The sequence below is a fragment of the Berghia stephanieae genome, chromosome 1 (genome assembly GCF_034508935.2).
Source record: "Berghia stephanieae isolate SIO BIC M18660-M18661 chromosome 1, UCSD_Bste_1.3, whole genome shotgun sequence".
Classification (NCBI taxonomy): Eukaryota; Metazoa; Mollusca; class Gastropoda; order Nudibranchia; family Aeolidiidae; genus Berghia; species Berghia stephanieae.
Window position 1 is genome coordinate 102102185 of NC_088360.1, and position 25000 is coordinate 102127184.

At 35.3% G+C, this 25000-nt stretch overlaps 2 protein-coding genes across 2 annotated transcripts in view; one reads left to right on the plus strand and one right to left on the minus strand.

Moving 5' to 3' along the window:
• Nucleotides 1-6544, plus strand: part of LOC144962578 (putative methyltransferase-like protein 24) — a 33811-nt gene extending 27267 nt beyond the window's left edge. The window contains exon 8 of the mRNA XM_078895632.1: nucleotides 2270-6544. Coding sequence (XP_078751758.1) covers nucleotides 2270-2419 — 150 coding nt within the window. The 3' untranslated portion in view covers nucleotides 2420-6544. The remainder of the gene's footprint in view (nucleotides 1-2269) is intronic.
• Nucleotides 6545-9496: 2952 nt separating this feature from the next.
• On the minus strand, nucleotides 9497-10642 carry LOC144961541 (uncharacterized). The gene is made up of 2 exons (XM_078894715.1): nucleotides 10127-10642; nucleotides 9497-9649 (listed from the first exon to the last, which is right to left on the minus strand). The coding sequence occupies exons 1-2, from the start codon at nucleotides 10640-10642 to the stop codon at nucleotides 9497-9499; spliced, it is 669 nt and encodes a 222-aa protein (XP_078750841.1).
• Nucleotides 10643-25000: the final 14358 nt, after the last annotated feature.

Consider the following 25000-nt stretch of genomic DNA (forward strand, 5'->3'; position numbering starts at 1 on the left):
CGTACGTCGTCAATAATTATATAAACGTTCAAGATACGAATGTTTTTACAAAATGATGTCCAATTGTGAACCATCATGATGTCCTTTACAACTTGGAGTAAGAATATCAACATAAACATATCTATGCCCCAACAAATGACACAACAGATGAGGACAAAAATACAACAGTCTGCTACAACAGTCATTGATAAGTTGCCAAGGAAGGACATCAACATATTGATGGGAGATACCAATGCTAAAGTGGGACAGGATAACGTAGGTTATGAAGGTATAATTGCCCATTATGGCATGGGAGAGATGAACGACAACGGTGAGAGATTAGCAAATTTTTGTGCATTAAACAGTTTGGTGATTTGAGGATCAGTGTTTCCCCATAAAAGGATCATAAGGCAACTCGGGTCTCACCAGACGGTTTGACAGAGAATCAGATCGATCATTTTTGTATCTCCCGAAGATTCAGACGTTCATTAGAGGATGTGGCAGTACGGAGAGGGGCAGATGGTGGATCAGGCCACCACCTGCTATTGGCAAAGCTTAAGCTCTGACTAAGAAACATGGGACATATTATGGACTCCCTGATAAGTTAGTTAACCTCATTAAGGAAATGTGTGAAGGATCAAGTTGCAGGGTTGTACACGAAGATCAGCTTACTGACAGCTTTGAAATTAAGACTGGTATCAAGCAGGGATGCTTGGTCTCACCATTCCTATTCATCCTTGCCATTGATTGGCTAATGACGGAAACCTCCAAAGGTTGAAGAAATGGGATACAGTAGACCCCTGGACACAGTTGGATCATCTTGATTTTGCAGATGATCTGGCTCTTTTATCCCACACCCAGGACTAGGTGCAAGCAAAAACAACAATTATACACAGCCTCTCAGTATCAATTGGTTCCAGAATTCACCCTGCAAAGTCAAAGGCTTAAAAAGATAGGTAAGCTTCAAAGGGAGCAGATCAAAGTAAAAGATCAGGAACTTGAAGATATAGACACTTTTTGGCATCTCGGGAGTATAATTGTCAAGGATGGAGACACGGAAACAGAGGTGAGAGCACGGATAGGAAAGGCACAGGCTGCATTCACATCTTTAAACAGAGTTTGGAGAACTAAAGAAATCTCCCTTCGATTAAGGCTAAGACTTTCCAACTGAAGCGTGAAGTCTGTCCCACTGTATGAATGTGAAACTTGGAATGTTTCGCAAGCATGTATAAGGAGGATACATATTTTCGTAAACAGATGCATGCGTTAGCTACTCAGAATAAAATGGATGAATAGAATTAAGAACGAAGAAGTATGGAAAAGAACACAACAGAAACCAGTGGGAGAGGAAATAGGAAGAAGACGATGGAGGTGAGTTGGACACGCCCTTAGAAAAATGACTCTACCATAACAAAGAAAGTATTGGACTGGAACCCTCATAGCAGAAGATCAAGGGGAAGAACACGGGGAATATGGAGAAGAATTAAAGAGGCTGATATACAGAGAAGTAAGACATGGAACGAGATTTTAAAAAGTTAGCTCAGGACAGAGAAGGATGGAAACTGTCTGTGGCCTATACCCTGACCCAGGGTGAAAAAGGCAATGATGATGATGACGACGACGCACAGATGTTGGACGTATGGTTTAGAAATTCACAACATTGCCATCCGGAAATCTAACGGATCAACACACATAAGTATGTGTAACCGTGTACGATTATAGACTAGTGAATACAGTTTACTCATAAACATGAACGTGGATGGCAACCCCCCCCCCCCAATATTTTTTTATTTTTTTAAAACCAAAAAAACCCAAAAACAATTTAAAAAACCCAACAAAATAAATAACGTCAACTTCGTTCTATAATTAAATGTACTTCATTTATTTGTTATTTGGTGTTTTATATATTGATGTTTTGCGGTCAGATGCTCACTTACTTACTTATACGAACAATGACCACCTGAGCTCTAGCCCTTCTGTCTTGTGCCATGACGAAGAAGTTAGACGTCTTTTGTAGTTGTTCCAGGTGACTATACAATGTGTTAATGATGCTTGGATTTTGTGGTTGGAATTGTGCATCTCTTTTTCAGATGCTCACAACATCAGCCAGTCTAACAAGCAAAACTGTTTGTAACCTTGAACGCTTATAGTCTGCTTGATATAATTTAGTGAGAAGCAATCACCAAAATGGCTGTCTAGAGCTGAGAGTGACGTCAATTTCGTCCTTTCTATAAAAGTTCGTTTCAATTTGAGCGTTGCAATTTTATATTTTTCCCCCCTTTTTTCCCAGCTGATGAAACTGCTACGGGACTTATGGCGGAAAGGATTCTATTTGTATCACACAAATCGCAATACTGTCAGCATAAATACATACCAAAGTGATCTCGAGCACAAGGAAAGAACTCTATGTTATGAATTACACATGGTTAAGATTCGTTAAAGAATAAGATTATTATTCCATCCCTCTCATTGGACAACCCTATCATTTCCTAGTAATCGTTGAATAAATCTTTGAACGCGTTGAATAAAAAGTTTGTCCAACGATTGCAGAATATTTTCACACATTTTATTGGTGTGAAATATGGTGTAAAAGACAGCTGATTGGCAATTAAAAATAATCTTTTGGTGCGCATGAATACAAATCCACCGTTTTTAGTTTAGGGTCTAATTAAATTGTCATTCAAGCTGGTGAATAGAAGTACTATAGTCAGATTTTCTATTAATGACGCGTGTTTTATTTTGTTTTTTCTCAGCTGTCCCTCTATCAAAAGTTGTAAAAAATTGTGTCAACATTTGAAGCAATTTGTCTTAACTGAATATAGATTTTGGACCTTGTTGATGCCATAACAAAAAGTTTTCTAATTTAAAACCGCTGTCATAAAATTCGAGATTATACACTAAAAAAAAAATGAAAACAAGTTACGCACGACCAGGTATGAGATGAATTCATTGGTTTTTGTTTTAAAGTCGTGTGCTGACACGTTAGTTCCGGCTATTGATTATGAGTTCACGTCATACTTGTTTCCGAATAATAACAATTCACTGTCACTGCTATAAACTTACATCTTATGTCGTTTTAAATTTTGAACTTATGATTTATTGCATATTATTATCTACAGTATGTTACAAATACAGATATGAAATCTCTAGCTTTAAATCATTTGAAATACTGATTATGTACTCAATATTGTAAAATTAACAATGAATGCTGTTTATATAACTTTGAAAAATTGCATGTATGCACAACCGTTTCACAGAGCATTTAAAGGCTTTTAAACCATAATATAAGCTTTTACACGATACGATACGAAATCTCTATCGGTGCCACTCTCGTAAAGCTGCGAAAATAAATCTACTTGTCTCTATAGATAAGCAATTAAGGAGGACGGCTACGGAATTGGACTTTCACAATCAACCCCGAGAAGATGGTTATCGAAATGCGACAGAGAGATCACCAGTGTTGAACGATGGAGCTGGGTGGTGAACGTAAATATACAGCCGACAAAGGAATGGACGTCTGATAATTCGCGTAGAAAAAGGCTCATGGGTTCTGGACAGAGGATCATTGATATTCTTGCAGGTGGTGAAGATACTGGGTATTTAGAAGAATGCCATACCATTTATTTATTTCTGTATCATATGGAAGGTAGTGACTATCATTCTGGGGTCAATGTAGAGGTGTTTGAAAACTGGCTAAAGAACCGTTTGCTGCCTTTCCTCGAAGCACCAAGCTGTATTGCATTGGACAACGCTACCATTTGGTGGTCCATGATCACTTCAAGGCTCAAACTTCGGCAACTTCTAGTCTCTAATCAGATAACACTACGTATTATTCTGACCATTTATCAATGGCCCAACTGTATTCTAGCGAAAATAATCAAAGCAGAAACAGTTTTCAAAACAGAGTGTCTATTCAAGTTTTGACACACGGTTTCGCGACTTGCCCCATGCCATACCACTGTGAGCGCAATCCAATCGATCTCATTTAGTCCCCAGTAAAGGGAAAGATTGAGAGGTGGAACACCAAATTTACTCTCACCGACGAGGCAATAAATGATAACACAACAAGAAAGACTGGAAAAAGGCAACCTTCGCAAACTGGAGGACAATTACATTTCATTGGGTAGAGTGATGCCATGAAATCTTTCCATAGTCGTTCCATTTCTTCTTTTCCTCATCCTAGTCATCAGCATGTGATGATTGATGTGTCCAGTATATCTTTGTTGTTGTTGTTGTTAGTGGTGTAGTTGTAGTTGTTGTTATTGCTAAACACATGTATCTATTTGTAGAAATACCGAGTCATAAATTCATGAATTTCTTTTACCAGTCTACATTAAATTTATGTAATCCTCTTTGGTATAAATACTAGCTATTTCTATAAATTTCGCAATCAAAATAATGTGGTAAGCGCGTAATGTTCACTTTCATTTGTATTTTCAGCAGGAATGTGTATTGATCGTTATAAAATGTAGATGTCTGATAGTTAAGGATTGTCATTCGTTCCTTCATATTCATATACTGTATCTTTATCGTTTACGTTTCAATTAACCGAACATTCCATTTTAACGATTTCCATCAAAATGGATAAGCGGAAAATTCATAATTTTGATACTGTAAATCATCAATGAGTTACGATCCTTACCAGTTATCGATTTTAATATAGTTGTTATAAGCGAAATCCTTTTCTATTGTTTTACAATTAATGAAAAAATATTTTTTTTAATAAGACACATTGATTCAGAGGGTCATGCAAACTTTTACAGGTGCATTGAAGGACAGCTGAGAAAAGGAAGAAAAACACACGGAGGGGTTGAAACATATTCTTTCATAACACATATTCGCAAGCTCGTTGTGGTATTGGGCACGATAAAAATAAAAATAACTCGGTTAATACAAAGAGATGAAAGAATCGTATATTAGACGGTTATTGTAGGAGTTTGTATCGCTAAAAGATTCGGAAAGAATTTAACGCAAGATTTTTTATCGTTGAAATTTTTTTAAAACTTTTCTCGTAAGAATTTATATCTTTAAAAGGTTCGTTAGCAATTTCTCGTAAGAATTCATATTTTTAAAAAGTTTGTTAGAAGTTTCGTCAGAATTGTTGTTTTCTTCTTCTTCTTCTTCTTCTTCTTCTTCTTCTTCTTCTTCTTCTTCTTCTTCTTCTTCTTCTTCTTCTTCTTCTTCTTCTTCTTCTTCTTTTTCTTCTTCTTCTTCTTCTTCTTCTTCTCCTCCTCCTCCTCCTCCTCCTCCTCCTCCTCCTCCTCCTCCTCTTCTCCTTCCTCAACAAACTCATACCTATCCTTCTCGTTGTTCAATAAGTATCGTTATCCTCCTCCTCCTCCTCCTCCTTCTCCTCCTCCTCCTCCTCCTCATCATCATCATCATCATCATCATCATCATCATCACCATCACCATCGTAAGAGAGGCTAAACCAAATGTGGTTTTCACAACATTCGCCACAAAAATGCAAAGAAATAAATGTCAGAGAGGCTGAGCCAAAACGTCGTTTTCAAAACATCGTCTCAAAAATACTCTAATAATAAATTATCTCCAAAACTATGGAACGCTTTCGTCATCATACTATTTCTTTGTTGATTTTATCTATAATCTATTATTTTTTTAAAATTGGGTTGGGGATCATAGCATATTCACAACAAAATTGATGATGTAATTATAAATCTCTCTTGATATTATCAAGTAATAATAATATCACCTGTAACAAAAATGATGACGTAATTTTAAATCTCTCTTTTTACTTTCAAGTATTGATAATCTTTATAAAAATAGGGTTGGGGATCAACATTGTCCGTAAAGCCAATTATAGAGCAGTAAAGTTAGGTGCCCCAAACGTAAACAATAACAAGTTGCTAGTGATTTCCGTTAGGGACCGGAATAATTTACGCACAATATAGGTCTCCCAATTTTGTAGTTTGAGTTGTAGGCAATACACTTTCAGTATTGAAAATATGTTTACATAAAATCTAACAGTTGCAGAAATAATAATATAAGGCTAAATTATTATGAAAATCAGGCTCCGAATAATTCTCGTTTTGTTCACACCAGCGCAATAATTTGCTCTGGTCTAAAAATAGATAGACTGTAACTTTTGATAAATTTTAGAAAATTTTACCTTTTGTTCCATAAATATCCATATCTAGACATTATTTGATGCATGATCGAGTATTTATGAATATGTGTTTCTTTTGCCACCTAACAGCCAAATTTTATAGGTTATTTTTTTCTATTATTTACATTGGAACGTGAGCTGTCAAGACAGGAACATGTGGTTTGCCACGTGCTTCTCGACCTTTGTTTACGTTTGGGGCAGCTAACTTTACTGCTCTATAAATTTTTATCAAGCACAGAATTACCGGAAAATCTAAAACTAAAAATACAATATAATAGTATAAGAAGTATAGAAATAGATGACCGCCTGTTCCTAATAGCCTTTATTACGGGTTCTTCACTTGTAATAAAAATTTAACAACAAGCTGAGGATCTGTCACCAATAGAAAAGCAGACATAGTTTCTCAAATGCGCAACAAAACAAAAAAAAAAAAAAAAACCCAGCATGATTTAAATACTATTGGTTTATTTTTTAATTATTTAAACCATAGAACTCGGCGTACACTTATTTGCTGGTCTGATAACCCAATACGATTCAATAGTCTGATGCCACGCCGCCCGGCAACGGCGGCCATCTTGGTTCTAAACAAAGAAAATCATTACTTTTTATTTTTCATGCTGGCTAGAACTTTTCATATGTCTTGTGATCAGAATGTATAAAAGTCAAAACATGATCAAATGTATGTGTTTTTTATCCACTGGATACCCCTTATGCTCGCCGGAGAAATATTTCATGCGGGCGTCCGCTATTGTTCCGATAGTTTAGAGCCTGTGTTACTAAGTTACCATGCGTCATTAGGAAGGAAGTGACATTACGACTGTTGAAGAGTATTCCTCATGGGCTCATTGTTGTAATGGAGAAATAACGAAAACAATTTTTTTAAATCTAAATAATAATAATAATAATAATAATAATAATAATAATAATAATAATAATAATATTAATAATAATAATAATAATAATAATAATAATAATAATAATAATAATAATAATAATAATAATAATAATAATAATATTACTAATAATAATAATAATAATAATAATAATAATATATAATAATAATAATAATAATAATAATAATAATAATAATAATAATAATAATAATAATAAATAAATAAATTAATTAATTGATTAATTTTTGAATTTAGTTTTATCTTATCAATTTTTATTTATTTATTTATTTATCTATTCATTTGTTTGTTTGTTTATCTTTTAAACTTTAAATTGTCATGTGGATATAATTGTTTCCATTAATTTCATGATTTTGTAGACTGTTTTGTACATGTTGATCAGTTAAATGCATGACATCTGAAACAATGTAAAATCATAATTTATCAGAGACTAATGTATGCTTATTATCGTTGTTGCTTTCATGATTATTCTTGTAATTAATATTTCATTGTACTATGAACTTTGGACATTTATGATTCATTCGATCATGATCAGTTTTCAATTACCAGTATTCTATTATAGTATTTTTTGATTTTACATTGTCGTATTGATACATTTTACCTGATATTCAAAGCTGTATAAAACTGTCTGTGAATGATACAATGCAAGCTATATGAGATTCTGTAATTATAAACTATTGTATAAGGCATTTAAAGGATAATTCCTATTAAGCCTTTAGTAAGATAAGATAAGATAATAATACAATTGTTATAGATTCAGTTTGTTATTGACTTCAGCCAGGAGAAGTATATTTTTGGAGGATACAAAACGGAAGTGTTGTATTCATATTCAAGTGACATGGGCATTACATATATAATTTACAAGGGGCATAACTCGTTATAACTTCCAACAAGATAACACAGTATTAGTTATTTTTCCTAATTCTAATGTTTTACATCCCTCACCACTTGTTTAAACAACAATTCAATTAACCACACACAATAAGATTAGCAATTCAAAGGAATCACTGGTTTGTCTGAAACTCCAGATATGTCATTTGCATGTTAGCAAGTTGAAAATAATTGTAAACATTTACATTCAAGGTAATATTACGGTCACAGATCAAACCTTTGAGGCGCTTTGATTGTACGATGTGATCTGCGAACTGCTGGTGTATCATTATTGTCATTATTGTGCGGCTATGTGGTCTTGTGGTATGACAGTCGCTTTCGGATCGGAAGGTCCTGGGTTCGAACCTCACTTGGCGCATAGTTGAGTCCTTGGAAAATCTGCTTTACTGACATTCTCTCATCGTACTCAGGTGTAAAATGAGTACGTGGCCGTTAACAACGTTGTCTCTGTCGGAAAAAATTGTAATATCGCCCAACAGGCGTCATGTCTCGTTCTACATGTTACGTGTTGCTGTTGGTCAGGGAGCCGCTTTGAGCACGTTTAGTGGATATTGCGCTATTTAAAAGATCAATTCTGCTTTTTTAAAGTTCATGATTAATAACAATCGATGAATCGTCAGTAGTGACTCCGGTGAGTGTAAATGAGTTGTTAGATTCAAATTAGTATCAATAGGAATTGATTCGTTGATCTCCATGGGAGACTTAGGATCTGATTAAATATCAGGATCTACACATCTTACTCTAATTTGATCTGCATGTCTCCGAACCAAATTCTATCATTTGTTTTGACTTGGAATGACACTGGAATGACTTAATCTACCTAGCATCCACTGATCACTCTTCCCAAAGTTTCTTACATAAAAAGAGAGCTTTTATATAGCGCAATATCCACTAGATTTGCTCAAAATGCATTACTAGGGGTCCTGACCAACAGCAACATTTAACATGTAGGACGGGACATGACGCCTGTTAGGCGAAATTACAACTTTTTCGGACAGAGACAACGCTATTAACGGCCAGGTACTCATTTTACACATGAGTACGGTGGGAGAATGTGAGTAAAGAGCCTTCTCCATGTACCGAGCAAGGTTCGAACCCAGGACCTTCCGATCCGAAAGCGAGTGTCATACCACTAGACCACATAGCCGCACGTAAACATTGTCCTCAACACTCATTTCTCTTGCAATTGTTCTTTTATTATGATTGTTTTTCTGCCTGGATTTATTTTTCAAAGCTGATTCATGAACAGTTGGGTGCAATCTGTCACAATGCGTTTTTAACTTCACACTACATAATATTAACTTACATGGGGCAACGCCTGTGGTTGCATGAGGTTTTACTCTGTACTGAGTCAAGAATCTAGTTATTCCTCTTTTTGAGGGAGAATGGTAGTACCCATTTTAATAATGGCAGATTTAAACAGTAATTTTGCAGAAATAAACTCCACCTTAAAACTCTACTGTTGTTCATTTTGTTGTGTTCATGTATGTGAGTGGTTTGTGGCCCGTTTAAAGAACAATTTTTTTCAGTAAGAGATATCTGCTGAATGATTTCAGACTGAAAATAATTCCCAAGCATTCGCTTTCTATCACCGAATATATCGTGTTTCATTCTCTAGAAGCTTTCTGCGTGTGTACTGGCATGGCATAAGTGTATCGTCATGTTCTTGTAATAAAACACCCATAATTCCGTTGCAAGATGCATCTGTTCTAACATAGAACTGTTTATTCAAATCTGTCAACTTTAATATTGGTTCAGAACATAGAGCTGATTTAAGTTTGTTGAAGCTTTCTTCACATTCATTTGTCCAGTTTATTTTGTTTGGCATTGATTTCTTTGTGAGATCTGTTTAAGACTTTGCAATGGATGAAAAGTTTGGCACATATTTCCTATTAAAGTTTAGGAAACCTAACACTTTTCTAACGTCCTTTTTAGTGTTGGGGGTTTGCAACTGTTTGATTTTTTATTGTTTTTATCGATCGGGCTTTTGGTTCTTTGGATTTTTGGCTTTGGGAACCAATTGTGTGACCTGTGAAGGTCGCCTTCATTTTTTTCGGGCTGAATGATTAGACCGACCTTCGCGTTTTCGCTTTTAACATTATTGAAAACCGACGCGGGATTATGTTCAAAATATTGTTTGAGCATGTTGATGTGCAACATTTTTTGTTTTATCGCCCATATTAATCTCATAGTTTACTCCTGATCTAACTGCAGTTACCTTGTATGGCCCTTTCCATGTTAACAAAAGCTTCTTAGTGTCATCGGGCAAGAGCACTAGTACCTGATCACCTATTCTGCATTTTCTAGCTTTGCTTTTTCTATTTGCGTAACGTTTGTATTTTTCTGCTTTTTCACATAAGGATTTCTTTGCTAGCTTGCATGTGGACTCAATCCTATCTTTTAGGCTGTTTACGTAGTCGTATGCGAACATCATTTCATTTCCCTCAAGCGTTTCTCCTTTGTGAAGATCTGCAACTACATCGATGGGGCCTCTCGGTGCACGACCGTACACGAGTTCGTAAGGTGAGAATCCTGTTGATTCTTGTGGCAGTTCTCTATACGCAAATAATATCGCTGGTAAATAACTATCCGATGCCGTGGGTTTTTGTGAGCAAACTTTTGGGAGCATTGTTTTTATGGTGGCGTTCATTATTTCACTTAGACCATTGTTATCGGGGTGCCATGGTGTTGAGAATATCTGTTTGATTCTCATTAGTTTCATGGTCTCGGCCATGGTGTGCGAGGTGAACTGAGGTCCGTTGTCTGATAAACTGTTTTGAATATTTTCCTCTTTGGATTATTTCATCCTCGTCGCCATTGTTATAGATTTGTTATTGACTTCAGCCTGGAGAAGCATATTTTTGGAAGATACCAAACGGAAGTGCTTTATTTAAATTTAATTGACAAGGGCATAACGCATATATTTTACAACTCATTTTATCTTTCAACAATATGAGTTATCTTTCCTCATACTAATATATTATACTAACTCTTCCATCGGCATGGCCAGGGGTAAAATTTTTATGAGATTCCTGTGCATTACACACAATGACGAATACCTTATATAATATGACTCAAACTTTAAAATATTTACAATAATGGTGTGTTGATTCTCTTCCTTATTGTAATAATTGTTTATGTCAAGTGTGTACAAAGTGTACAATTTGATGTGTTATTTTGAACTCAGGATGTCAATGTTAGTGAGAGTGCACATGAATCTCGTGAAAAGTAAATCCAGGTCAATCCTGGGGGCGAGTTCAGTGATCGTTATCACAATAGAATTAATTGTGTATAATATTGTATTGTAAAACATGAAATGCTCACTAATCTCAGACCCTTCGTTTTTTATATACCGTAAAGAGGAAAAATCCTTTAATATGGTATTGTAACAGATGCAAAAAATAGGTTTATTGGTACTAACAATTTTAGTGTAAATGTTGCTGCTCGAAGCTCGAAGAAATAAATAATAATGTGAAATTGAATGTAAGCTTCAATTCAATTACAAAACAGATCAAATGAACGTTTCGGGTTTCCTCTTTATCAACAAAACAGGATGAATGAAACACCACAGACGAATGAGATGATGTGGTAGTGGCGGAAGGAAGTCATCAAAATTTTAAAAACCAACTACCGTCAGATTCTTCAGGAGCATTTAGAAACGAGGGATATATTCAACAAACCGCCGCTAATCGCCTACAGACGGGACTGTAATTTGAGGGACATACTAGTTAGGAGCCGTTTGACGATGGATATGGCCGGTAATCAACGTAAGACGGAGCCTTGTGGACGTTGCAGATGCAGGACATGCCCACACTTATTCGTGGAAAATTCCATTAAATTCCCGGATAAAGTGTGGTACATCCGACACTCATTCACCTCCACGGATCGTAATTTACGCTATTATCTGCAAACGTTGCCACAAGACATACATGGGACAAACTGGCAAGAGACTAAGCGACAGGTTTGGACAACATCTGCGGTCTATTGAAAATGACGAGGACAAACCTGTCGCCTACCACTTCAATGGGTCCAATCATCGAGGATTGCACGACATCCAAGTTGTCGTCCTTCAGTTCTGTCACACCACTAAACAACATAGAAAATATAGGGAGGCAGAACTGATACTAAAACTGAACACCCTTTCACCTCACGGCATGAACTCGAGACTGGACCTAATTTAAATATTATACTACCTTTGGCTCTTGCCCCCCCCCCCCCACTCCCCCGCCATCCATCGTCATTTCCTTTTATTACATATCAGTATCATTACAACTTTGACTACAACAACTACTACTACCACCACCACCATCACTACTACTACTACTACTACTACTACTACTACTACTACTACTGCTGCTACTACTACTACTACTACTACTATTACTACTACTACTACTACTACTACTACTACTACTACTACTACTATTACTACTACTACTACTACTACTACTTATAATAATAATAATAATAATAATAATAATAATAATAATAATAATAATAATAATAATAATAATAATAATAATAATAATAATAATAATATTAATAAAAGTACTTAACGTACCTTCCGCTACTGCTGCTGCCACTAATGATTATACTTATACCGACATCCCTTATTTATTATTTCTTGTATTTATTTTCAATTCCATTATATTTATTTTCCAACAACAGTCTACACGTTTTTTTATTTCACTTTCTATATTGCATTACACAGTTCCTCCCCCTCTCCTCTTTTCACTTAATTAATTGCACACTGTTTAGAAATTATACTCAGATTTTTAATAAGTGGTGCGTGTTTTTCTTTGTTTTCTCAGCTGTCCGTCATAGTAGGGAGAATTAGGCTAAAACCGTGCAAATTCGGGTTGAAAGCATGAAAATTTGCATACAGGTTGCTAAGACCCATTAAAAAAACATCTGATATAGAACCACTCTGGCAATCAATCATAACTTATCGGTTTAAGCCCTTCGATTTTACCTATTACAGCTATATTAAACAAGGGAAATAACTGCGTAAAAATATATATTTTCTTCATATTCATTGTATTAGGGAAAATTAGGCTAAAACCGTGCACATTGGGTTTGGAATCCTGAAAATTGGCATATAGGTAGCTATGACCCGTATAAATAACACCTGATATAGAACCACTCTGGCAATTTATTAGAACAGTGCGTTTTTAGCACTTTTATTTTTTCCTATATAGCATTACTTATCTGAGGAAATAACCACGACAATATAATGCGCGTTCTAAAACCTTAAATACACCGGTAACCATTTACGGTAGCTAACTGATGGTCATTTCGTGTTGTAACTAGTAGATAAAAGCTGAGAGGGGGAGAGGGAGTGAGCGGGAGAGACGGAGAGAGAGAGAGAGAGAGAGAGAGAGAGAGAGAGAGAGAGAGAGAGAGAGAGAGAGAGAGAGAGAGAGAGAGGGGGGAATTTTACTCATTACTGTACTGACCTAACACCCCCCCCCCCCCCCATACACACACATCCCGCATCTACACAAGTCCGTGCAAGGCAAACCGGACCTTCAACACTTGCATCGGGTGCCGATGCATTCTCTCTTACATGAACATTTGATGAGTTTTTGGGACACTTTTGACAATTCTGGAATTAAGCTACACAGTGGTTCATGTCGATCGTCACATTTGTTGCAGGGTTCTCTTCTATAAAAGATATAATGTTAGCAAAAGCTCGACTTCTTTCAAGAACTGTGACATCATGATTATCATCAGCAGCGACATCTTTTAAAACTTTTTTTTTTTAAGTATCGTGCATGACAAATTTTATGGTATAGAGCGGTAGTGTGCCTCCTGAGTGACTAAATCTCCTCCGGCAATAAATGACAACAGATCAGAATATTTTATAGATAACGCTATTTCACGAATATTTTCTTCCATATCTGTTGTCATAACAGAATGGAGTACTCCCGATTCCATATTTTTACCAAAAAAAGCACGTTTGTTTATTATAGCCAATCTCTAATTTTGAACGTTGTCTCATTATTCTCGTGGGTTGCGAAATAAATTCATTCGGTGACTCCTCCAAGTCAAATGACGAAGTTTGAAATTCTTGTAGGGCAATTCTTTTAGATTTCTTTAATTCTAATCGCCTAATTTTGTTGGCATTAAATTTTACACGACAATACTTATGCCACTTAGCATCATTTTGTTTTAAGCTTTCAATAATCTCATTTCTTTCTGATGAATTTAAAAAATAGATACATCCAACTTGTTTTCATCACAAACCAAAGAATTGAATTGTGTTAAAACAATGAAAGTGATATGCTGACTCTTTACTGTCATCAAGTTTGACCGAAATAGGTTTTAACTCACGTAAAATGATTATAGCAGTATTTTTGGAAAGAAAAGAAAATAGGAGGAGGGGAGAAGGAGCATTGTCCTTTGTCAACACCGGTTATCGGCATTTATTGAGCTGTGTTCTGTTTATCTGTTTTGTCTACCCCTCTGCCCGTCTTCCTGTCCGTTTTAGAGCAATTGATTATACTTATTAAATCAGATGCAGAAAAAATATCATATTATAGAATATTTCTCGCTAGAGGTCCTTTAAAACAAGTGAAATTGAATAATATTTACGATTAAATAATTTGTATGGTTCGTGAATCGAAAGTAAAGGGAAAGGAAAACATCCGCTTCGACGCTAAAAATAGTCACCAATGGGAATCCAAAGGATGACGTAAAACAACCTTTGGTCGGCTTGCCTCGAATGTTTACACAATAAAAATGAAAGAAATTATTGTCGTCCATTTCAAAATTTTCTAATCTTAAAAACCTTGTATCTCAACTAATACTGATCTCTCAGAGTGGTTCTATATCATAAATTATAGGGTTTTTCATATTCTACAACATATGTAGTTTTCATGCTTTCAACCCTGTTTGCACAATTCAAGGGTATTTTGGACCTAATTCCCCCTACTATCAATGCACAGCTGCAAAAGTTTGTATGAACTTCTGAATCAATTTGTCTTAATTAAAAACTATTTTTTCATTAATTGTAAAACGATAATAAAGGATTTTGCTTATAAAAGCTATATTAAAATCGATTACTGGTAAGGATTATAACTCATAGATAATAGTCTTCAACAGTCGTACTGTCACTTCCTTCCTAATGACGTATGGTAACTTAGTAACACTGGCTCTGAACTATCGGAACAATGGCTGACGCCGTATGAAATATTTCCCCGGCGAGCTTAAACGCGTATCCAGAGGTAAAAAACCCCATCAATTTGATCATGTATTGACTTTTACACATTCTGATCACAAGGCATATGAAAAGGGAATGAAAAGTTCTATCCAGCATGAAGAATAAAAAGTAATGATTTTCTTTGTTTAGAACAAAGATGGCCGCCGTTGCCGGGCGCGTGACATCAGACTATTGAATCCAATTTACAATATCAAAATTATGGCTTTTCCGCTTATCCATGTTGAAGAAATTGGTTAAAACGGAAAGTTCGGCTAATTGAAACTTAAACGATATACATTCAGTATCTGATTATGGAGGAACGAATCGCAATCCTTAACTATCAGACATCTACATTTTATAACTATCAATACACATTACTGATGAATACAAATGGAAGTGAACATTACTCACTTTCAACATTATTTTGATTTCGAAATTTAGAGAAATAGATTGTGTACATGCCAAAGAGAATTATATAAACTTAATATAAACTGGTCAAAATTAGAAATTCATCAATTTATGATACAATGTTTCCACAAATATGTACATGTGTGCAGCAATAGCAACAACTACAACAACAACACCACTATCAACAACACCACCACCAACAACAAAGACATACTAGACACATCAATCATCACATTCTAATGACGAGGATGAGGAAAAGGAGAAATGGAACGACTATGGAAAGATTTCGTGGCATCACTCCATTTATTGCCTCGTCGGTGAGAGTAAATTTGGTGTTCTACCTCTCATCTTTCCCTTCACGTGGGTCCAAATGAGACCGATTGGATTGCGCTCAGAATGATATGGGGAAAGTCGCGCAACCTCGTGTCAAAACACATTGAGTTGACGGACTGCTTTGAAAACTGTTTCTGGTTTGTTTCTTTTCACTAGGAGTATAGTTGGGCCTTTGATAAATAGTCAGAATATGTAGTGCTGTCTGATTGGAGCCATGAAATCATATAAGTTTTTATATATGCCGAAGTTGGAGGATTGGCCCATTGATCACGGACCACCGAATTGTAGCGTTGCCAAATGCAATACGGCTGGGTGCTTCAAGGAAAGGCACCAAACGGTTCTTTAGCCAGTCTTCAAACACCTCTGCATTGAACCCAGAATGATAGTCTATGCCTTCCAGATGATGCCGAACAGAAAAAAATGGTAAGGCATTCTTCTAAATTCCCAGTATCTTCACCACCTGCAAGACTATCAATGATCTTCTGTCCAGAGCTCATGAGTCTTTTTCTACCCGAATTATCAGACGTCCATTCCTTTATCGGCTGTTGTTTTCGTTCACCCAGATCCATACATCTTTGGATGATATCCATATCAAAGTTGTCTTGGATCCTTTTCCTATCAAGTCGTTCAACACTGGTGATCTCTCCGTCGTTTTTCGATTATCATCTTCTCGGGGTTGAAGGTAAAATTCCAATTCCATAGCCGTCCTCTTTAATGGCTTATCGATAGATACAACTAGATTTCTTTTCGCAGCTTTACAAGAGTGTCATATCATATCGCATAGTTTAAAAGCGTATATATTTTAAAAGCCTTAAAATGCTATGTGAAACATTCGTGCATAGATACAATTTTTCAAGGTTAAATAAACAGCATGCATTGTTAATATGACAATATTGAGTATATTATTATCAGTATTTCAATTGATTTAAAACTAGAAATTTCACATCGGTAATTGCGACAGGATGTAGATAATAAGCAATAAATCATAAATTCAATATTTAAGGCAAACTGCATAAGTTGTAAGTTTATAGCATTTAAAACGAATTGTTTTTATTCGGAAACAAGTATGACGAGAACTCATAATCACTAGCCGGAACTACGTGTCAGCACGAAATGTTTTGGAAAAATGATGAATTCATCTCATACTTTGTGGTGCGTAACTTGTTTACATTTTTTACAGTGTAAAATCTCGAATTTTATGACAGCGGTTTTAAGGAGTCTTTTAATAGGTCTTAAAGAAGAAAACGTTTTTGATATGGCATCAACACGGTTCAAAATCTATATTCAGTTAAGACAAATTGATTCAAGGGTTGACACAAATTTTTACAACTTTTGATAGAGGGACAGCTGAGAAAAACCAGAAAAACACGCGACATTAATAAAAAATCTGACTATAGTATTCTATTTTAATTCGTGCTTCCTTACAAAGGAGTATACTATTTCCTGCCAACCAATGTTTTGTTTATTCATCTTAACTACGCCATTACCACATCATCTCATTCATCTGTGGTGTTTCATTCATCCTGTTTTGTTGATAAAGGGGAAACCGAAACGCTCATTTGATCTGTTTTTGTAATTAAATTGAAGTCTACATTCAATTTCACATTATTTTTTTTACTATCAATTTTAGTGATCGAGCCAAAACTCAATAAATTCCATCAGAAAGGTTGTGAAGATATACACGTCAACGCGTGCCCAAGGGTTGTGGAACGCTCTATAGTATGTTACTATGACTGGCGAATGTTGGAGTATTATACATAAACGCATATCATCAATTTGCCTCAAAATACAACAACAGCCGGCGTATGTGACATCTCGCTACTGCTCTCATTACAATGTAAAACAGGCATAACGACGGGTTGACATTTATCTACATTAATTTACTCGTGGTCGTTGTTTATTTCGTTTTGAGCTGTGGCTATTAGTGAATATTCTGTGCTCTGGTTTCAGAATAGGTGAACCTTTTAACGTAAGAGAGAAATGTTCTTTGATCTTGATTAAACTTAAGTTTCATCGCCGCCATCATCATCACTACAACATCATCTACCTCTACTACGATGATTACTACTACTACTTCTACTACTACTACTACTACTACTACTACTACTACTACACTACTACTACTACTACTACTACTACTACTACTACTACTACTACTACTACTGCTGCTGCTGCTACTGCTACTAATACTACTACTACTACTACTACTACTACTACTACTACTACTACTACTACTACTACTACTACTACTACTAATTGTCATGGTCTCGAGTGAGTAAAGAGCTACTCGACTATGCATAAAGATATATGTAGAATGAGGCCCCAGAATTTACTAGTTACTATAAATGAAAAACAATTAACGATTTGTTTACAATGAAATAAAAATAATGATGAAATTTAATTAAAAGAGATAAACAGTGATCGTGGCAGTTACAAATAGAGATATGAATATTTTACGTAACTTATGATAATATGTCAGGTTCATAAGTTTACGTTTCCAGGCAGTTGATGGGCTTGGATGATCTATTCCTCTGATAACAGGATTGGACTCGTAAAATTCCACTTCCAGGCAATTGGTAAGAAGTTATTGTGTAGTCCTTTGACAGCGGGCTTGGGTTTGATCCTTGAAGATTATACAATCAAAGTTAAAAGCTCCGGCGTCTTAAAGGTGTAGATATAATATCTACAAAGTCCCAAAAGATAAAAATCTTCCAATATATATATAGGAATAGAGCGACTGGCCGTCCGGCATAGATTGTGGAGAGAAAGTGAGTGTCAAATGTTAGACCTATCAGCTTTTATAATAAGTGGCTACGTGACAGAATGTAGAACGAAAAGTATTCACTAATTAGAAATTAATTCGAGGGAAGGCTATAAAAGGAAAGACGATCTAATATTAGAAGGTAAAGTTTATCTAAGCCTACCGAAATATAACTGGAGTGAGATGAATTCAGTTCTTAATAAAATAAAATTTAATAAGATAATTGTGAACAACCTTTACTGTGACACCCCCCACCCACGTTTAAAATATACTCTTTAACCATTATGGGAAAGATAGATTTTACAAACGGAAGTAAATTTACTATCATGATACTCTATCATTAATCCATTGTTATGTTTTGTGCTACAATTAAATTATTTATTAACTAGACATGGAAATGTTTATATTAACTTAGGTATATGAATGGGTGACAATAACAATGAAAGATTGTGATTACAAATCATTGTGATGAACAACATGATGGCAATGTGATTACAAATCATTGTGATAAACAATAGTGATGGCAATGAAGCATGATTTAAGTCGATGATATGAAGGTAATTTACTGAATGAAATGAATGAAAATGTAAATGGAATATTGACATTTCAATTATTAATCATAACTGAGTGAAAATTCATAACAATAATAGATAAAGAGAAGATTTCCCAAATCATGAATGGGTATGGTATATATATCCCAAACAATACTCAATGTTACATTAAGTTGGGTCATCATGTTTACAAATAAAATTATCGAAATTGTGCGTTCTGATTTGGCATAATTTGCGAGGTAACTAACAGTATGCATGGGAGGTTCAGTTATACCCTTCTCACGTGTTTACACTAATCGAGAAAGTAGGTCGGCGTGAATATTTTCACAGCCTGGTATGTGAGAGATACTGAAAGAGTAATTTTGCAAAAATAGACTCCACCTTAGTACTCTACTATTATTCATTTTGTTATTTCTTATGTACGTGAGTGGTTTATAGTCCGTTTCGACCACAAACTCTTTTAGCAGTAGATATCTGCTGAATGTCTTTAAAGCAAAGACGATGGCCAGTCCTTCACGCTCTATTACAGAGTATCGTGATTCTCTGTCCAATAATTTTCTGCTTGCATATAAGCAAGGCATTAGAGTTCCCTCATGTTCCTGTAATAGTACACCTGCGATGCCCTTATCAGACGCGTCAGTTCTTACAACAAATTCTTTTGATATGTCGGGTAATTTAAGAATTGGTTCTGAACAGAGTAATGCCTTTAATTGGTTAAAGCTATTCTGACACACTTCTGTCCAAACAATTTTGTTCGGTGACCCATTCTTTGTCAGATTTGTTAGCGGTGTCGCGATGTGCGCGAAGTTGTAAATGTATTTCCTGTAAAAATTTAGGAGCCCAAGTACTTTGCGTACTTATTTTTTTGTCTTAGGTGGTTGCAATTGTGCGATTTTTGTTTGTTTTTCTGTCTCGGGTGTCTGTGTCCCCTGACCAACGGTATGATTGATCCTGCATTTGAAGCTTCGATATTAGTAAACATAGGTTGCGACACTGTGTCTCTATCAAAATATCTTTTTAGCATATTTGCATGGAATGTCTTTGTTGTGTTGTTAATTTTAATCTCGTAATTAACATTAGATTTTACTGCTGTTATTTTGAATGGTCCTTTCCATGTAGCTAAAAGTTTACTCGAGTCATCGGGTAAGAGTATTAGTACTTTGTCACCAATCTCAAATTTTCTTGATTTGCTTTTGCGATCAGAGTATTCCTTGTATTTCTCTGCTTTTTTAGTGACGGATTCCTGTGCTAGCTTACATGTGTCCTCTATTCTGTCTTTCAGGTTTCTTACATATTCGTAAGCAAACATAATTTCGTTATTGTCCTCCTCATTCCCTTTACAAATGTCGGCTACTATATTGATCGGGCCGCGAGGTGATCGTCCATACATCAACTCAAATGGGGAGTAGCCTGTAGATTCTTGGGGTATTTCTCTATATGCAAATAGGATTGCTGGTAAGTATCTGTCCCAATTATCTGGTTTTTCTGCTGACACTTTTCTTAACATATTCTTTAGAGTGCCATTAAATCTTTCACAAAGACCATTTGCTTGGGGGTGGTAGGGAGTTGTGAATGAGTGTTGGATTCCCATGAGTTTCATGGTTTCATGCATCATATGTGATGTAAATTGGGGTCCATTGTCCGACAGTATCTCATTTGGTATGCCTATTCTAGTAAAAATTGTCATCAATGCTTCAGCTATGTGATCCGATGTAGTTGATTTCAATGCTATCGCTTCTGGCCACCTGGTTGCGTAATCGACTAGTGTTAGTATGTGTGTATGGTTTCTATCTGATTTTGTTAAAGGGCCTATAATGTCAATTTCAACTTTTTGAAAAACTTTTTCAATAACTGGGGTTGTCTCTAATGGCAATCTCGGTATTCTGCCTTTTGCGACTCTTCTTTGGCATGTGTCACACGATTTCACATATTCTCGGACGTCTTTAGTAATTCCAGGCCATGTGAAATTCTCGGATATTCTCTTCAATGTGGAAGAGCTCCCAAGATGTCCAGAAGTTATTGAATCGTGCGCTATTCCAAGGATTTTGTTTCTGTAAATACTCGGCGTGACCAGTTGTTTAGCTATTTTGTTTCTTTTCCTATGTAACCTGAACAGAATATCTTTTTCAATGATGTATTCAACTTTTGATTTCGTCCCTTTGTTTGCGATATTGAAATATGATGTTAAAGTCGGGTCCTTTTTCTGTTCTTCAATGAACGTGTTCCTGTCAAATTGTTGTGGTTCTAGAGAAATAGTCATTGGCTTCTCTGTTGTCTTAGTCATCTTTCTTGTTTCTGCTAGACAAGCTGTTTCTTGGGTTAATGACCATTCTTTTACATCTGTTGGGTTGTCTTTAAGACCTTTTATATTGCCAACAATAACATCAGCGACGGGGTTGGGAAGTATACAGCATTCCACTATTCCTGTATTATAGTATGGGGTTTCTATGTACACATTAGCTGTTTCAAAGGTTTCGACTGTGCCACTGAATGTGATGCATTGTACCGTTTTTCCAGTTTTGTCTTCGTCATTGATCAAAGATGCTTTTATTCCTACTGTACTGCATCCGGTGTCTCTCAATATTTTGCTATCAGTTCCATTAGCTTTGCCTTCACAAAAAAATAGCGATCCTGATTTGTGAGTTTGTGTTAAAAGTGACATACCTTTCACGCAATACACATTTATATTTTCTCCTGACATTACTCGTGTCTGATTGTTTACACTTGTTTGGAGTGATGCATTTGCAGTTTCTTTTGGATATCCCACGATTTTGTAACATTTGTCTGCTGTGTGGCCTTTCATTCCACAATATTGACATTTAATTATAGGTTTGTTGGTTTTCTTATACTCAGTATTATTGTCAGTGCTATTTCTTGTTTTGTTTTGATAGGGTCGGCTATGGTCTCTATTGAACTGTTTGTTCCATGGTTTGTTACTATGATCATCTTGTTTCACTTGCGTGTTCCGAGTGATTGATCGGCTCGTTCTATTTGAGTACTGAACTTTAGGTTTACCTGGACTCTGAGCAGCGGCAGCGTAGTATGGTTCCTTCAATGTTCTGCTAAGGGGTGTCAATGGATGTGCGCTGTTAAAGTTTTCTGCGTAGATTTTTAATTTGTCCAAGTTTTCTGGCTTTCTCTCTTTAAAGAATGCGACTAAATCTGGGTTGCAAGCTTGATAGATTCGATTCTTCAGCGTGAGATAGTAAAGGCCTGCAAAGTCGTCTTGTTTTACGTTTGCCAACTCAAGCCACCGATTTAGAAATTGAGTAATTCGGTTCACGAATGTATTAAAGTCTTCTCCACTTTCCGGTTTTGCAGTGTGAAACCTTTCCTGGTAACCATCTTCCGTTAATCTAAATCTTTTTAGTAGAGCGTCTTTAATTTTACCATAGTCATCTGCATCTTCAGTTGTTAAGGTATAGAAAACTTTTAGCGGTTCTCCAGATAAGCAGTTAATCAAGGCTGTGGCCCATTTGCTTTCTGGCCAACGATAACCTTTAGCCTGAACTTCGAATCGGTGTAAGAAGGATTCTAGACAGTCTGAGCGTTCATCGTATGTTGGCATGCGTGGAAGTTTCACGAAAAATTCATCACTATTATTATGTTTTCTTTCATGACCGGTTTTTGTTTTTTCAATTTCCAGCATCATTTGGGTCCTTTTGGTTTCTTCTTCTGCTAAAGCTATTTGTCTTTTTAGTTCCCTTTCTTGGACTCTTTCTTCTCGTTCTTCTCTACGTATTCTTTCTTCGTGTTCTTTTTCTTCTCTACGAATTCTTTCTTCATTTTCTTCTCTACGAATTCTTTCTTTGTGTTCTTTTTCTTCTCTACGAATTCTTTCTTCATTTTCTTCTCTACGAAGTCTTTCTTCATTTTCTTCTCTACGAATTCTTTCTTCTTTTCTTCTTTTATTTTCTCTTCGCACCATGAAAATATTCTTTCCTGGGGTATTTCTAAGTCCTTTGCGAGACTTAAGTATCTTTTATATGCTTCCATTTTTGCAATAAATTAGTTACGATGTTTTAAATATATATTGACAGGATACTGTTACTGACTGTTTTATTTATTTACACTTACTGGAATGAACTGTTCTATTTTTAGAAATCTCTCTCTCTTATTTCAACTTATTATGTATGTTGAATTTGATGCCTTTTATCGTTATATCTTATAAAGCAATGTGTCAATACAATGCGGAGTTATGACTTGAGTCCATAACAATGTGTCAATCGCGTGTACTCTAAACTATGTTACTACGAAAAATGTATCACCAATGTGTGTGACTCGTCGTTAGTTTGTGTACAATTATTCGCAATGACGCTAATATACTAGAGTGTGATAACAATAATAGGATGCCAAAATAATCCCAAGTTATCTATCACTAAATATAACACGACGGCTAGTAGACTCCTTTTATTATTATTTAGTTTTTAAAGACTCACTTTTCAGAACATAATATATAAGTGGTTTTCGGTAACAGTAATATGCCAAAAATGTATTTAAAACAAATCACTATGCAAAACAAATCACGATGTCTATAGTTACTATGTGATGCCCAACTCATGTAAAAGAGAATAATGAAGGATATATTTACCAACTCAGTTCGTGGCTGGGACCTCTCTCTTGTTCAATGGTTGTTCAACAATTGTAATTAGGCATTGAAGAGTGTTTAACAGTGATGTCTGAAATACAAAACAATAAAATATCGTAAGATTTACAATAGTTACAAAATGTGTTCACAACACTGAGTGATTGGATGATAGGTGAATGAATCGTTATGGAATGTAAACATATTGAAAACAATTCATGAATGAGGCAAACAACAAAATGAAATGAGTGATATAATAACAAAGTGGACAAGGAATGAATGAATGAATGAAAAACTGAGTGAATAAATGAATGAATGAATGGATAATGTATGAATGAAAGAATGAAGGGAGGAATAAATGTATGAATGATTGGATAAATGAGTGAATAAACGAATGAATGGATGAATGAATGAATGAATGAATGAATAAATAAATGAATGAACAATGAATGAATGAATGATTTATAAATGAATAAATGGATGAAGGAATGAATCAATAAAATGCTATTCAATTTGAATGAAAGAATGAATGGATAAATTGCTATTCCATTTAAATGAAGAAATGAAATAGAAAAAAAATTAATCCTGTAAATAGGGAGTTCAATTAAAATATGATCAAGTGGGGCAACTAAGAGTTTTACAATTTAAACTTTAAAGTTAGATGAAATAGATATAAGTAACTAAATAAATTCAATTCTTTATATGTGTCCTCTCCAAAATGTCATGGTCTCAAGTGAGTAAAGAGCTACTCGACTATGCATAAAGATATATGTAGAATGAGGCCCCAGAATTTACTAGTTACTATAAATGAAAAACAATTAACGATTTGTTTACAATGAAATAAAAATAATGATGAAATTTAATTAAAAGAGATAAACAGTGATCGTGGCAGTTACAAATAGAGATATGAATATTTTACGTAACTTATGATAATATGTCAGGTTCATAAGTTTACGTTTCCAGGCAGTTGATGGGCTTGGATGATCTATTCCTCTGATAACAGGATTGGACTCGTAAAATTCCACTTCCAGGCAATTGGTAAGAAGTTATTGTGTAGTCCTTTGACAGCGGGCTTGGGTTTGATCCTTGAAGATTATACAATCAAAGTTAAAAGCTCCGGCGTCTTAATGGTGTAGATATAATATCTACAAAGTCCCAAAAGATAAAAATCTTCCAATATATATATAGGAATAGAGCGACTGGCCGTCCGGCATAGATTGTGGAGAGAAAGTGAGTGTCAAATGTTAGACCTA

Coding starts and splice junctions, on each gene's coding strand:
- LOC144961541 (XM_078894715.1), bottom strand. CDS start 10,642: ATGGCCGAGACCATGAAACTAATGAGAATCAAACAGATATTCTCAACA. Junction 9,650..10,126: donor CATGGAAAGGGCCATACAAG/GTAACTGCAGTT, acceptor CCAATATTAAAG/TTGACAGATTTGAATAAACA.